Below are 15293 nucleotides of genomic sequence, written 5' to 3' on the forward strand. Positions count from 1 at the left end.
GTAACAGACTGCAGCTGTATAGCTTTAGCCATTTAGAAACTCCTGCTGCCATCTGAGCCTTTCACTGGCTTTCCCTGCATTCTGGCCATGGGTGAATCGTGAGCATAAGCTTCAGATGCTCTGCTGGTTTGTTTGACCACGACTGCAGTTGTCCCAGGCTGCAGTCAGATGTTACAAAACTGGAGGTTTCATTGGCAGCTGAACCCAAAAGCTGAAAGTGGCTTCTACAATCCTGGGTGAAACATGACATAAACACATCTCTGAAACAACCGTATATAATGCTTTTTTACAGTGCTATACTTACAAAGGACCTAGTTAACAGAGTAATTTAAGGTCTCTCCTTAAATAACAGAAGGACACAAATCATATTATCTTTTGGAAAATACAGTATAATATGACAACAAAAGTTTTCCTTTAAAAAAAAAACAACGAACTTTTAGCTATTAGGTCAGCAAAGCTACAGAGTTCAAAGTAGTATCTAGAGAAAAATGCATCATGTCAAAATTGGGGATGTATTTAATATGAAAATATGTATCTTTATTATGCTCTCGATAAAAAAAAAAATCAAGATGTGAATGCTAAATAGAGCAGTAACTTCTCAGGAGGCTGTTCTACTCATTATAACACCTAGCAATATTTGAAAGATTTTTTGGGTTATGTTGACTGTTCTGCACTTTAATTTATTTGTCTATGAATATTTTTGGAAAATTCTAGTTTTATACTCTCTTCTCTTTAAATAACATTTTCCCTGCAATTTTAATTTTTCTTTATTATTTTTTTCATAGGATATTTCGATTTTCCATTCTTGGGACTTTTATTTTAGTTTTACCTAAATGTTCTAACTGAAACCACGACAATGTGGTAAAATGTGGTAAGTTTCTCTGGGTCACTACTATCTGGAATATGACCACCCAAGCTGGCATGCAAATATATTGATACAAAACATTTATTTTTTACTTGAGCCATAGCTAAAAGTAGGAGGAAAAATTGATTGCAAATAGCCATCATCCAGTTTAAATACAGATCTTTGAATTAATTTAGTTTGGGATGTTTCAAGAGTTCAATATTTACCCATGTTGGTAACTGGACCATGACACAGATTTGGTGTCTGTGCACCTGTAAAAATGTTTCCTGATGACTTCCTTCTGCTGCCTGATCCATCTGCATACAAAGCCAGTTTGTTAATGAAATAATTGTATGTGCAGTTTTCACTGAATTCCCTGAAATCACTATGCAGACCAGCTGACATTTTCAAAGCTAGATAGAGAAATCTGTGACTAAATCCACAAAATAATTTTGACAATGATTATCCTGTTGTTCAAAACACATAAATCCAGCCAAGAAGACTACACCCCAGTCCCCGCAAGGTATGCTTGCCATCAGTAAGGCTTTTCCAGCATTCCCAGGCTTGACATCCCAAGTGTTTTTATACACTATGGTGTTGTTGTTTTCCCCTCTCTCTAGCTCTCACAAGACAGAGTGCAGACTAGGCCCAAACTAGGGGAACACCGCAGGGAGCGGGCACAGAGGAGCAGAGGCAGCGTTGCGCTCTTTGGTCTCCTCTGCTGCCAGAGTAACTGTGGGAGCAAGTTGTTACCAAAGGAGTTGTTTGGATTAACCTGAAATCCCATTTTTTATAAGGCATTAGTGATAATAACTGAAACTAAAGTTACGGTGGAAATCTTAAGTGTGTAGCTTTACATTACTACGACCTTTTAATACTAACAAGAAATCAAGTTTGTATTGAATTCCAATCACATGAAGATGTATCTGTCAAGCAGAATTAAAAATACAGGGCAGTTTAAGAACATTCAGAACATAAAATGGCTTTTCTATGTATGCTTTTAATGAAAAAAATACTGTATGAATAGAAATGGAAGTATAACAAAGAATTTCAATTGATTTAGGGAAATACGGGGATAAATAGAGCAAGTAAAACAAACATTTTAATTCCAGGTTATTTGTATATCACCAAACTCCTGTCCCTACTTACAGCCACTTATGTTTCAAAATATAACCAGGAAATAAGAACAAAATACCCTCATGGTACTTTTAGTGACATATTCTTAGTTAATGCTATGACGGTAGCAGTCATACACTAATTTTTCATTTCTCTCATGGCAAAAAGCACAATAAAAAGACTCTCAGGCTATTTTATGCCTGAGGAAGGAAAGCCTGATCTCATCTGCTTCCTTTCAATTTCATAACTTGCAAACGATTATTGGCAGTACACTCACTTCATAAATAGTAATTGGGTTACTTCAATTTTAATGTGCAATTTCTCAGATTTTATACAACACTGTAAAGCTGACAAGGGATAATAAAGTATAGTTTTTACCCACAAGGAGATCCATTTTAAGATAACTTCCAAACACTTTAGGCATGAGGAAAATAATTAAAAAAATCTTCACCAAACTAAAATTAACATACATGTATTCCATATATTAACATTGTCCCTGCTGTATGCCTTAGTATGGTCCAAATTCCCAACACAGAGACTATTTATATCATTTTCTAGTGTGTCCATATCTTCTTAAATTGGAAGAAATATGTTTAGAAAAGAAACCTGATCTACCAGAACATATAATGGGGATAGATTAACTTCAATTATGTTACTTGAAATAAAATATCCATTATATAATGGATGAAATATCCATTATATTAAGCTACTGGCTGGCAAGCATTAAATCAAATATAGACTTCTACATACTCTGTATCTGTAGTGAAGTATTATAACATATTAAACAGACCTTTATTTTAAAATCTCCTTCCAGCACAGGGCCAATCCTGTATTAACTGCCTCACATAAGCCAGTTGTGAGTTACGAGGATCCCTGTCTCTTTTGGTACTGTATTCTGAGCTTTTCCAGCTGCTCTACGCACTGCGTCTGGGCCAGCTTCAGCGTTCGGTTCTCCTCCGTCAGCTCCGCGTACTCCTTCGCCAGCTGAGCAGCATCCATGCTTTCTTTTTCCACTTGTTCCAGCCTGGCAATCAGCTCCTTTCTGACAAGAACAAACAAACAAGCAAACCAGCCGCGAAGATTAAAAATGGCAGTGAGCAAACACGTATTGTCATGTGTCAGGTTAAAGCTGGGCTACAGGCTGTTGATACAGTATTACCTGAGCTGTTGTGAAATACAGGTCTAGAAACCTAATCTGTTAGAGCCATCCTTTTTCCTTCAAAGTATGAACCTGCCAAAATCTCACAGGTCTGTTATTCAGTGACCAAACCTGCAAAATGCAGATGGTCTTCAAGTCAGTATCTCTAACTTCAGTCAGAGCTGGCCTTGCAGCTTATTAAAGAAAATCAGCTTCCCTTCGGACCATACACTAGAATTTTGCTTGCAGAAGAAAAATAACTTTTTTTTTTTTTTTTCTCTTAATACTGAATGTATTTCAAAGTGAGCAAGGGTTTTTGTTGTTGTTGTTCAGCTGTTCAGCTTTATGAGTATGTTCTGTGAAGTATGACTGGTTTTGTTTTCTTTTCTACAAAGAAAAAAAATATATATTCTGGTAAATGCTAGGCACGTGAACCCAAATTCTACATATTGTGTCCATAATGTTTTTATTCTCAGCTCTTAGTCCTTCTGCTGCGGTACAGTCATCCAACTGCAAACCTGACCCCTCCTGGTCTTTTTAAGAGCAGACACTTGAGGATTCAAGCTGTTGCTTCTTCCTGGAGCGAGTCCCTCAGTGCCCTGTGTTCCCAGGGCTGGCCAGGAGCCGGAGCCCCCTGTAGGTATCAGCTGAAATTCCCTCAGCAGGAGCTGAGATAAAAGAGGCCTTAAAACAAAACACACTGAATGCATGAGTAACTCATGGGGTATCTAATCGCTCTCCACTTAGTTACCCAGCAGACTAGCCTGGTCTCTGCTTTATTTCCCTTTGAGTCAAATCATTTCTTCACCCCTGCTACAGGAAGCCTCTTCTAAAGGGTTCTTAGCTCGTTTGATCATTCTATCTTGGAGATTAGTTAATCTTTTAACTCTTTGTAGCCCTGTGACTTTACTTCTCAGTCATGTCAAAATAATGCTGGTAGATCATCTGTGGGAAGATGTAATGCCTTCAAAGTGGGTAGCTTGTTCCTGCACTCTTTGCAGGAGCCCCCTGGCAAGCTGGACCAGTGCTTTCATACAGGAAATTCTTACAGAAAAGGAATTCTGTCTCCGCAGGTCAGAGTCTTCCCAAAAGGATAATGTTTCAAATTGAGCACTCGCATTACATGTACCTGTAAAATTACCACTTCCAGCAGCGTAACTTAAAGCACCTGGGTTTTGAAATAAGAGTTCTCCTATCTGGCCTTCTTTAAAGATTAGTCTAATCTTCAGTTTTGAGAGATAGCAAAGTTTACCCATGGCTTAGCTGACTGCAGTCACAGTTACTGCAGTTCAAGGAGTCACAAAAGACCCCTGGCACACTCATTTCTTCCAGCTGTGCTTCTCATATAAAAAAGAAATAGGGAACAGTTAGCAGCCATTACAGCAATTTAAATCATCCGAAAGTTGTAGTATATCGAAGACCTCCTGTAGCTAAATGTCAGTTTTGTTTTATGTCACTGGTGTAATTCACATCAGCTATACTGTAGCAAAGTCTCTTCTGTTTGTTTTCACCAGATATAAAATATATCTGATCAGCTCTGCAAGAAAAAATGTTAAGGGTCTATTTTTCTTCAGCAGAATTCTGTTAACATTTGGCACAATACAGCTTTATTTTATTTTATTTTTTTTAAAGCAGCAAGCCAGATTCATTTCTCTTTGCTTAGACCATGCTAGATCAAAGAGTTTTCATATTGGCCAAGATGAACTAATCATGCTAGAAAATGTGATATTCTAGCTCCTATTAATGTGACTATCAACCACAAAGGACTAATTGCAAGTATGCTTTAGAGAGTAAGAAACATATTTAAGGACAGTGAGATTTTACTAGTCTAACAGCCTCAATCAAGTTCAGCCCTTTGGGCTTCGTCTAGATGGTTTTTGTCTCTTAGGACCAAAAGAGAGCTTCAGCAGTATTTCTTTGCAATTGTTCTACTGGTACAATGTTGGATGGATGGATGGATTAAATGAAACTTTTCCAAACTACAGGCTGTTGACTAAGTCTTCCAAACACATTTATTTGTAATAATTCTTACTTTTCTTACACTTTACAAGGTTCTTAAAGGGAGGTGCAGTGAACACACTAATAAGCAATCAGCGTCTTAAGAGCAGGTAAACCTTTGCCATGAGGAATTTTAGTACTTGTGGGAGAAAGGTACTGTCTACTCTACTTGGACTTGAGCCAGGCAGACAGCGTGCAAACTCAGACAGCTCTAGTAATGAATGTCACTCCTGATTTGATAAGATGAGGCTATGTGCAAGCATGGTTTTCATGTTGCCCTCTAATAAACTTAAAGCAGTGCAGGTGGCTTTTTTTTTTTTTCTTTCTTATTTCTTCCTGGGATTAAGCTTTGCTGTTAAACAAAGCAAACAAGAGCTAAGATCAAAGTATCCTCATTTCTGCAGTCCACTCTCTAGGACCTCCCTCCCAGAATGCAGTTTCCTTGCACTGAGGTAGTAAAATTGCCCTGTTCTGAGTCAGCAGAACCTACTTATTCCCTTCCCATCAGGATCAACACCTGTTTACAGGGTAGGGTGATGTTTCAGGCAAATACTGCCAGCCTGCCACAGAGATCTAAAATTAGAGTACCAGGGAATTGCTAAATGTTATGAATGGTGTGGTTTACGAAGCTCACAAAAGGATGAGGACAGTAACTAACATTTGCTTCTGATCTAATCCAGGATTTGAACTTAGCTCTCAGAGGTTAAAGAACATCATACTAAACTCTTGCACCATCTAGTCTTTGTTATGGATGCCTAATAAATAGATCTAGCATTGTGTAATCTGTGCTTGCTGTTAATGGTTACCCTGTGTTTAAATATTAACAGCATTGATAAGGTATTTTCTAAAACGGTGCTGGGGTACTTGAAGCTGTGAGACAATCTGTAACGTGCACTTTAAGTGTTCTTTTTGGGGGAGGGGTTGGGGTGAGAAGGGAAGACCAGTGTGATTTGCATCAAAAACCAATAAACCACAAGCCAGACCAGACCATGAGAAAAAAAAAAAAAAAAAAACAGCAACAAAAAAATAAATACCAAGAAAAGTGTCAGGTAAGACAAATATACTTAATTCCAGAATTCCAGATTAACTCTATTTGGAGATGAACTGGACTCAAGGCAAACAGCTTCCACAGTGCAAAGAGCTGCCTTTGTCTTCACCTGATTGTGAGCAACATATTCATGATCATGAACCTGTGGTACTACACACTTCTTCCTAGCTGACGTGTCTGTGTTCTGGTGGCCATAAGGTCATTTACTCTTCCTGTATTTGACTTTCATGTCAGGAGGAATCAGGAGATTCCCGTCAGGTAACTGCTGACTGAGGAGACTGCCCTTGTGTGTTCAAAGTCTGTTAACTAATTTCTTAAAATGGAGATAGCCTACTTTAATGTAAATAAAACCATTCCTCAGATGCCAGCACATAAAGGTATGGAAGTATTCATTACTACAGCAGGACATGATGAGATTTCTCTTTGTATTTGAGATGTTATTTCTACTGATTTGGCAAGTTAACAGGTATTTTGGATGTGTTTGAGTTGATGAAAAATCAGGTCTAGAATGGAAAAATTAGTCAGATAAAAGGTTCTCTTTATGTCTTAGACCAATCTTTTTCTGCAGTACCTGCAAGCCTGAAGACTACTTGTCTCAACAGTGTAGGTACTCTCCAGAAAGTGTGCCTGGAGGAACCACTTGGGCTTGAGACCTTAGAAAAACTCCTTGGGTCACGAGAGCATTTTAAAGCATATCCCACAAAATTAAGTGGACATCTCCAGTGCATGTCTACTGCAACACATGTGAAGGAAGGAAAAGCAATCATCTCCATTGCAAAGAAAAAGAGCAATCCTAAACCAGGTGGTGGTCAAGTGATATTTTCTGGAAAGTTATATTAGAATTGTCTGGGGGAGGAAAAAGAGAAAACCAGCCAGAGCTAAGAATATAAGATATAGCTAGCAACCATGGCAACTCTAATATTTAACTACATAATCCAGGGTCATTATCTAGTAATAGCAATATAACAAGTGCTCAAAATAACCAGCCATCCCATCCCTTTCACCCAAACTTAGATACCCAAAAACATCTGTTATGGAAATACATGTGTGTTTCTGGAACATAAATTAAATAACATTCTGTGACCTAAATGTAGTGTGTTCTCGCTCCCACACCCTTTTCTTTCTTTTCGATCATGTCTCCCATTCCAGAGTGATTTTGTCCCTTCTAATACATATTGCTGGCATAAATGGCATAACTGGGAAGAGTTTGAGTGAAGACTGCAACCAGAGCTATGATGATTTATATTAGCAAAAAAAAAATCTACCTGATGTTCTCTTAAATTCCTTCAATTTCTTGCTTCCTTTTATTTGTCTTTTTCCTAACTTTTTTCCCTTCTCATTTGCTTTGCCCCATGAGCCTTTTTGAACATACAACCTCCCCTGCTCTTCTACATTTCCTATTTCCATGTAAAATAGTTATCTTTCCTCCCAGTCAACCTAGTACACTCTCTTGCAAGCTGCATTGCACACAACAGAAAGGGGCAAATAAGCTCTGTTCTTGCTCTGAAGAAAAGCAAGCTCTGTGATTTCACACCACTGATTTTCCATACTCCAGCCATACATAATTCACACACCACAGTGTGAGACAAGAAGAACTAAGAAGAACTGAAAACCTTTGAAAACTTTAAAAAGAGTAAATATTTTTGACTATTTTAAAACAATGTTATTCACCTTTCTAGTTCTTAAATACACATCCTTTAGAAATACACCTGTGTGTATTATTTCATATATACAATGTTAAATTGAACTTTGCAGGATGGAAAAAAAATGTATTTTCTCTTGTTTGTTTTACTAAATATGTGCAATACTTCTATAGATATTTATTTCAGGTTAACTTAAAATAATTTCTTTCTCCTAGCTACCAAATTTTTCTCCATTTTTAGTCAATTTTTAGTCCATTTTCTGCTTTGTTCCTGATAATCATCATCTTCAGTATTCTGTGTACCACTGCCAGGTAGGACTTGACATTGGACTTTCACAGGTGAGTTGACTTATGGTGAAGAAGTTCAAAACACTGGCAGGGCTTGTGTCTTGTTGTCTTCAGTAAAAATGTAAGTCAAAGAACACTGCACAAATTACTTGTTCACATTAAAAAGCATAAAACTCTACTTCTGTCCATTTTATAAAATTAATATTTAAAAGAAATGGACAATAGTAACAGAGAGCAGATGTATTAGACAATTGTGAATCTGCATTTCCGTATAGTTAAATTCAGATGTAGAAGATCAAGACAAAGCTGCAGACAACTCCATATTTTCAGTTGGATTATAACTGCTTTTGAGTCTAAAAGCTGTGCACCACACCAGATTTCTTATAGAAAAGACGAATCATCTTTCTTGAGAGGAATAGTCAATATGTGTGTCACCCCAGATGTCATGATCTACTCTTCACCTCTTTAATTCAGCATATGCTATCCCATAAACTTCCTTTAACTTTCAAACTGTTACTGTTGATAATGTCTCTAGATATAAATAAGTGATCGCTAGACCAAAAACCTCATTTATGTTTTGCTTACTTCTATACCTCCACAGTCGTACCTCCTTTCTACCTAGTTTTATACAAAAATCAAGATTCTGATTTCAACCAAATTTTACAGGCCAAAGAAGTCCCCATTTCTGGAAGGTTTAAAACAAACAAACAAACAATCTCCCCTACCCCTTACTGCTACAGAAAAGACAGAGAACCCAAAGGAGGAAGGCAGTATGATGAGCCCTCCTCCAGAACACTACACAATAGAGAATCTACCTGAAGGGAGGGACTTCATAAATAATTCCCTGGAAAAATAAGCTTCCGTTGGCAGTTTCAGCTTTTTAAACCTCAAAATCAAATAATCACAATGCACCAATCTGTAGGAAATTAAGCATCTTCAGTTCTAGTGCTTGTAGGATCTTGTAGGATTACTTCTTCTGATTAAAGGATTTGGGAGGTCATGAAAGGTGCTGCACTGACACCTTTCATGTCTAAGCACTTCACAGCTACACAGCACATGAACATCTAAGCCACAAATATGTAACCAGGAGGCACGTAACAAAGGACAATAATAGAATTCTATTTGTTGCCTTATTCAGCTGCTGTTGCATTAACATATTTACTGGGGAATGAAATCTTCTGTCCACAAAACAGGTTTAGCAAAGGTAGAAATAGTGGAAACTGCCTCACGTTATTCCACTGTTGACATCCACTGGTGGAATGAAGGAAAATGCCAGCTTGAAGCCCCTTAATTCATCCCGAATGACACTGCTGAGAGGCTGACTTCTGGTCTCGGAGGTTAGGATAGTTTTTGAGTTCAGATAAACAATTTTTTGCATGTGTGTGCTGTTCTGAAGGAGCAAAATATTTCTAATTTGGCTAGTACCACAAATTGTATAGATATATAAAAATGCATTCAAATAGTGTCTGAGTGTCTCTCTTCCATAGATTATTTCTCTTCCATACATAGTTACGAGCTATATTCCTTCTTTCACCATATGCTACACCAATCACAGAAACTTCATGCAGCATTTGGAAGAATGATTGTGTCTTTGTTTTCCCAAGAAGCCTCCGAGATCCACACTGAGGTAATTCTTCTTGAGTAATGCAACACTTCTTGAAGTCACCCTCAATGTGAATATAAAAATAAAAAAGCATTTGCAGGAGAAATTTAGCAGTAACTGTTATTGCTTGGGGTTGGTTGTCTGGTAGAAGCTTTCACTGCTCACCTTCTTTCCTCTCTCAAAATTCCTTTGTTAGGTTTCTTGTGGAAATAATCACAGAAAACACTTTGCCATTAAATAGTCATGTGAAAATGACAGGGATGTGAATATAGATAATACATAAAAATTAAAAATAATAATAATAATAATAATAATAAAATATATATATAAAAGCCTACGTCCAGCTTAGGCACTTTGGATATGAACAACTAAAATGTGAATGTACATGATGATGCATAGAAAAAGTTTACTAATATTGTCAAGTTACCTACACCAAACTGAGGATTCATTAAGCTTTTCAATAAAACATATAAAGTTACACTGAAAAAAAAAAAATCCCTAAAACTCTAAAGGGGACTTGTACCAGATGAACCATACTGTTATGTGATAAAATGTCCTAATACTGTCAGTGAAGGTTTTAAGAGACATCTGTAAAACTGGGGGCCCAGAGCTATGACAGCTCTGTGTCCTTTGAGTTCCCAGTTGATCCTAAGGACCAAGGCCCTAACTGTTGTGCTGTACAGTGACTGCTGGGCAGAGGAATAAGGTCACAAAATATTATCTAAAACCCGCATGCTTAGAACAGGATTTTACAAGGAGAATATACAGCAGTAAATACTTTGCGGAAGTTACTCACTTTCTTTCTTCCAGTAAAGCAATTTCTTTCTTCACCTCATGGTACTCTTCTGCTATTTTGCAGTGCTGTTTGTACACCTGCATAGATTCTGTAGAGTCATGACAAGGAGGCAGAGGCTTTATGAACAGAAGAAGAAAAAAACATAGATATGTATACTGCTTTTGAATTAAATATTCAAAATAAACACTTTTTTTTTTTTTTTTGAAAGATACAATCCTTATTTTCATTCCTGTGAGAGTACTTTGAGAAAGTTTTTGGCCCTAGCTGCAGTGTTGAAAATACTCCTAGTGATGGCCTTTCACAGAAGGAAAAAAAACACTTTTCTGCATAAGAACATGGATAAGCCTTCAAATCTTGTTATGATTTTCAGAACTTTCCTTTACAACTTTGCAAAGTATCACTAAAGATTGTTCAAAGAAAGATTTCTCCCTTACCTCCCCTTTTTTCAGCTATAGAGATATAGGAATGCTAAAGTCGAAGCATTGTTCATACCTGCAAAATACATGAGCATGTTTTCACTGCAGAGACTACAGCACTGAACAGAAGGATAATTTGAGTGTTCTCCAATTCTGCAACTTTATGAGAAAATATATGGAAAGCTATTGACTAAATACTCTCATTCACAGACTCAAGGCTTCCTCCAGCTTATCACTAAAATGGACAGGACCATGAATTGAGACACCAGGTCTGATTATGCTGGACTCCATAGGAGTTTCACTGCTCACTCTGGTGAAGCCAAGATTTCACAGTTTTGTAACCCAGCAATGATTCAGTCTCTAAGTAGTTTGCTCAAGATTGCATCCAGTTTCTCTGCATCACTACTTCATGTAGAAGAAGGGTAGAAATGTTATGAGAGTAATACCAGTTATATTTGCAAAATGTTTTGAATTTCTATGAGAGGTGCATGTGAGATTGAGAGTAGAAGGTAACAGCATTTAAAAAGAAAAAATAAAGAAGAAATACAGATTAAAAAGACACAGTGATGGTAAAAGCCTCCTAACCTGAATACCTACATTATTATACTTTTTTTTTTTTTTTCTTTTTCCCCACTGCACACTGGAGTTAATAAGTATGGCAAATAAAACCACTCTAACCTGGGACTCCTCATATGAATTTCAACTAAAATCTTGAAAATACAGTGTGGTTAAATGTCAATGCTTTTCCTTCCTTAAAAAGTATACAACTTAATTTGGGCCTCATGCTTGACTGTCACATTTTGACCATAACACTTACAGGAAGTGTAGTATTTTTAAGTTATTAGCCATGAATCAATTGACTGTAAATGAACTCCAAATAGCATGCTTCAGCCACCTGTTTGAAGCAAAAGGAAGCACTTAAAATAGTTCCTTTACTGTCCAGTTAAAGAAATACAATTGCTTTTCACAATGTAAGTAGATTTTTATTGCTTTTTTTCCTACTTTGACTCTTATTTTTAGCATAATATTCCTTCGATTGCATTGTTAGAAAAATAAAAGCACAAGTCTTCAGACATTTCCTAATTATGATCTTCTAATCTTTTGTTTTAGCTGCACTGGAAATTTAGATTTTATCAAGCATATTCACAGACAAAGACTAAAAATGTTTGTATCCTAGGGGCAGGGTAAGCAGGCTTCAGATGTACACTAGCGCATAGATGTGACTAATGTATGGACCTCTGCAAGTATTTGTAGATGGTATGCAGTTCCTCATTGAAATTTTAAAACGGATACTCATTTTCCATGTTAAAAATGTAAAAAATGCTGTAGCAGAATTGTTTCATGGCACAGTTCTGAGCTCAGAGAATTTGGGACCCCAGGGAAAGTGCAGTCCATTACTTGATGAATCTGGGCTTTTAATTGCATTTCGATGTGGATGAGCAATAGCACCATTCATATAGTCACCTAAATAATAAGCACAAATTTAACAAGACAGAATACAGAAGTCTCAGTGCTCTAATCCAAGAATGCAAGGGTGAGCCAAAGTAGCATCTCTGGTATCTACCAGAGATCAGCAAACAACAAATGCATCATAATAAAACAATTTTAAACAGTTCCCAGGGGGAAAGTCCCCAAACACTGATATTTCTATAAAAAAACCTTGCTTTTGCTTCCAACTTAGTTTCCGCAAATCTAGCTGGTTGAAACCAGTTTAAAAATTAAGGCAGCATTCAGCTTCTATATTCCAGCTTCCCACTCAAAAGATATATTTAGAGAGCTAAAAATTATCTAGTCATGCTGAGACTTAGTATCTAATTCCCACTTAGAACCAGTTGCTGACTTTCAAACCCCTTCCTACCATTGTTTTCTCTTCAGCGTCATTTTTTCTTATATTGATATGTTATCACTGACATAAATAAACTGACAACAAAATAAACCATCAGTTTATTAGTATTCCGCTTATACTATTATATTTCAATCTTGACGGATGCTATTAAGCACTAAATCAAGAACTTTTTTAATTGTGAAAAGCTACCTATTTAATGCATAAAAGTTAAGCCAGAACATAAAACTTACTGTAAAAATGTACATTTGATTATGTTTTTGTCATCTGGATATTTTGGTTTGCACTTTGTAAAACTGACTTTTCTAAGAACGGTTTTGGAGACAGTGCCAAGAGTTTGTATGAGTAATTTCTGGCCAGTAGTACATGAAACATGGGCTTAGGAGTTCATTATTTAACAAACAGCTCTACTATAATCACAGGAGACATGGGGAGGTCCAACAGTCTAGCCAGCTTTTTGCTCCCCACCAGAAAATGTAAGCCAACTCATAAGCATGTGGAAATTATTTTAGCCATGTCTAAAAGCCCATTTTTTTTTTTGACATAAGCAAGAGTACAGAGAATTAATAATGTGTCTGTTCCCATCAAGAGAAGCATTTTCAGAAGATGGCAGGGCAAACTCCTGAAAAACAAATGCAGAAGGAGGCAAAGCTTACTTGTACTTCAGTAACTCCTAATTAGCAGATATTTACAGTGTTGACACACTGCCACAGAAAACAATAACAGCACAGTAGCAGTTACTGGACTAGCCCATACTCATCTGAACTGGACTGGGAAGAGCCTACAAAATCAGTGAATCCAGCTCCCTGATATCAGGAGCAAATTCTGTAATCCACGGGCTTGTCATGTTCTTAGAAATACTGAAATCCCCTGCCCCAGGTTGAAGACTGGCCCAGAGCCCCACAAAGGATTAGATCATTTATTTATTTATTTATGTCCTTTCCAATTCAGTTTTGTGGGAGTTTACATATTTTTTTTTATCATGCCAGCACTAGCTTTCATTCAAATTTTGGCTGCCTATCTGGGCTGCTTTACCCCTGTGATGTGCTTATAGAGGGCCCTCAAGCAGCCAAGCTACATTCCTCTAATCCCTCCCAAATTAAGCTTCCTTTTCTTATTTTATCCCAGCAGTCTTCCTTTGCTGCCCGTTCCACCTGGCAGGCCTTTTTTTGGACACCTGTGAGAAGCCACATGAACCATTTCAGTCACTACCCTGACAGCAGTCCTCTGGCAACTCGCCTGCGGCAGAGAGGCACTGCAATTCCCAGTAGAAAGCACATCCATGAAGTCTATGTGTTCTTTTTCAGTACGAGTTCACTAGTTTCCATAGGTGACAAATCACAATAGGCCTTAATAAAGTTCAGTTTACAGCATGTATTTTTTTTTCATTCAGAATCCAAAGCCATACTATAATTTCTCCTTTGTACAGCCTGAGCTGGTTACTTCATGAAGTATCTTGTCCATCTGTGATTAATATATATAAAAGCATACCTGCTATATAAGCAAAAAAAGACCCTGCCAAAGAAAGATATATTTAATGGTAGCAGTTGCTACTTTTAATCCTGCTTATTTCAGGCTTCAGTGTCATCCACCCTCATTTTCCTCCACCGGCAAAAAAATGCGCACGCAGCATCTCTGATCCTGTTCACAAGTCTAATATATAAGCCATAGCTTTCAGTGATCCTAGTATCTATCCTGCTATCCCCAGTTTTCAACAAGGTCCTAGTATTTTCCTAGTATTTTGTGAAACAACTCACTGTGACCTTGACAAGCTTTCTACAGACTCCAGCAAGTATACACTAAGAGATCCTGTTATAGGCTATTCTGTTACTTCACGTATGTATGTACATCTGTACAGAACATCTGCACTGTCTAGTTAGATTTTAATTTCAAATCCAGATATGAAAGATGTTGAAAGATGGTATGCAGAGGCAGTTCATGAAGAAAGAGCTTGTTCATGTAGAAAGAGATTTCTGCTTGTTTAGGACAGGTTGAAGGAGCTGTTCTAATTACAGTCTTTGTTGGGGGTCACAAAAAGACAATTTTCATTTTACTGTATTTTTTTTCTTGCTTTACGCACTTGACAAAGTATATTTTGCCATGCCATATGAATATTAGCATTCCACATCCACAGAAATTCACAGCCAACAGTAACTTTTGTGTAGTCAATAGTGTCACCCCAGCGTTGAAAAAACTTTTAAAGAGTTTATTTAATTTATTTTTGTTTGCTTTTACTTTTTGGTTCTAGGCACTTTGAAAAAAAAAAATCCAAACCTGTTTCTGAAAAGTTCAAAGTTTAAAGAAAAAAATGTGCCCTGCATTTTTGCTAGCTGAGCACATGGACTCATCTAGAAGGCAATCTCTAGCCCATGTGTAGAATAGTTGACCACTTTTTGTGGATTTGGTAAACCAAACCCAGCTAAAACATTCTGGAAAAACAGAAACTCCACTGACAATGTTTTCCATGTGGTCCATGCTCATTACATGGCCTGTAAACTCTTCCGTGATGGAAGGAACCACATTATACCAAGCAAAAGTGATAGCTGCACATTGCTGAGAGT

At 37.2% G+C, this 15293-nt stretch overlaps 1 protein-coding gene across 4 annotated transcripts in view; it reads right to left on the reverse strand.

The window, feature by feature from the left end:
- Nucleotides 1–1824: 1824 nt before the first annotated feature.
- The window catches only part of MAP3K7CL (MAP3K7 C-terminal like), a 30889-nt gene continuing 17420 nt past the window's right edge, over nucleotides 1825–15293 (reverse strand). For all 4 annotated transcript variants that reach the window (XM_068689671.1, XM_068689662.1, XM_068689665.1 and 1 more), the window contains 2 exons: nucleotides 10474–10589; nucleotides 1825–3002 (listed from right to left, as the gene is read on the reverse strand). In XM_068689671.1, coding sequence (XP_068545772.1) covers nucleotides 2822–3002; nucleotides 10474–10589 — 297 coding nt within the window. In that variant the 3' untranslated portion in view covers nucleotides 1825–2821. The remainder of the gene's footprint in view (nucleotides 3003–10473; nucleotides 10590–15293) is intronic.

Source organism: Anas acuta, chromosome 1, assembly GCF_963932015.1.
Source record: "Anas acuta chromosome 1, bAnaAcu1.1, whole genome shotgun sequence".
NCBI lineage: Eukaryota > Metazoa > Chordata > Aves > Anseriformes > Anatidae > Anas > Anas acuta.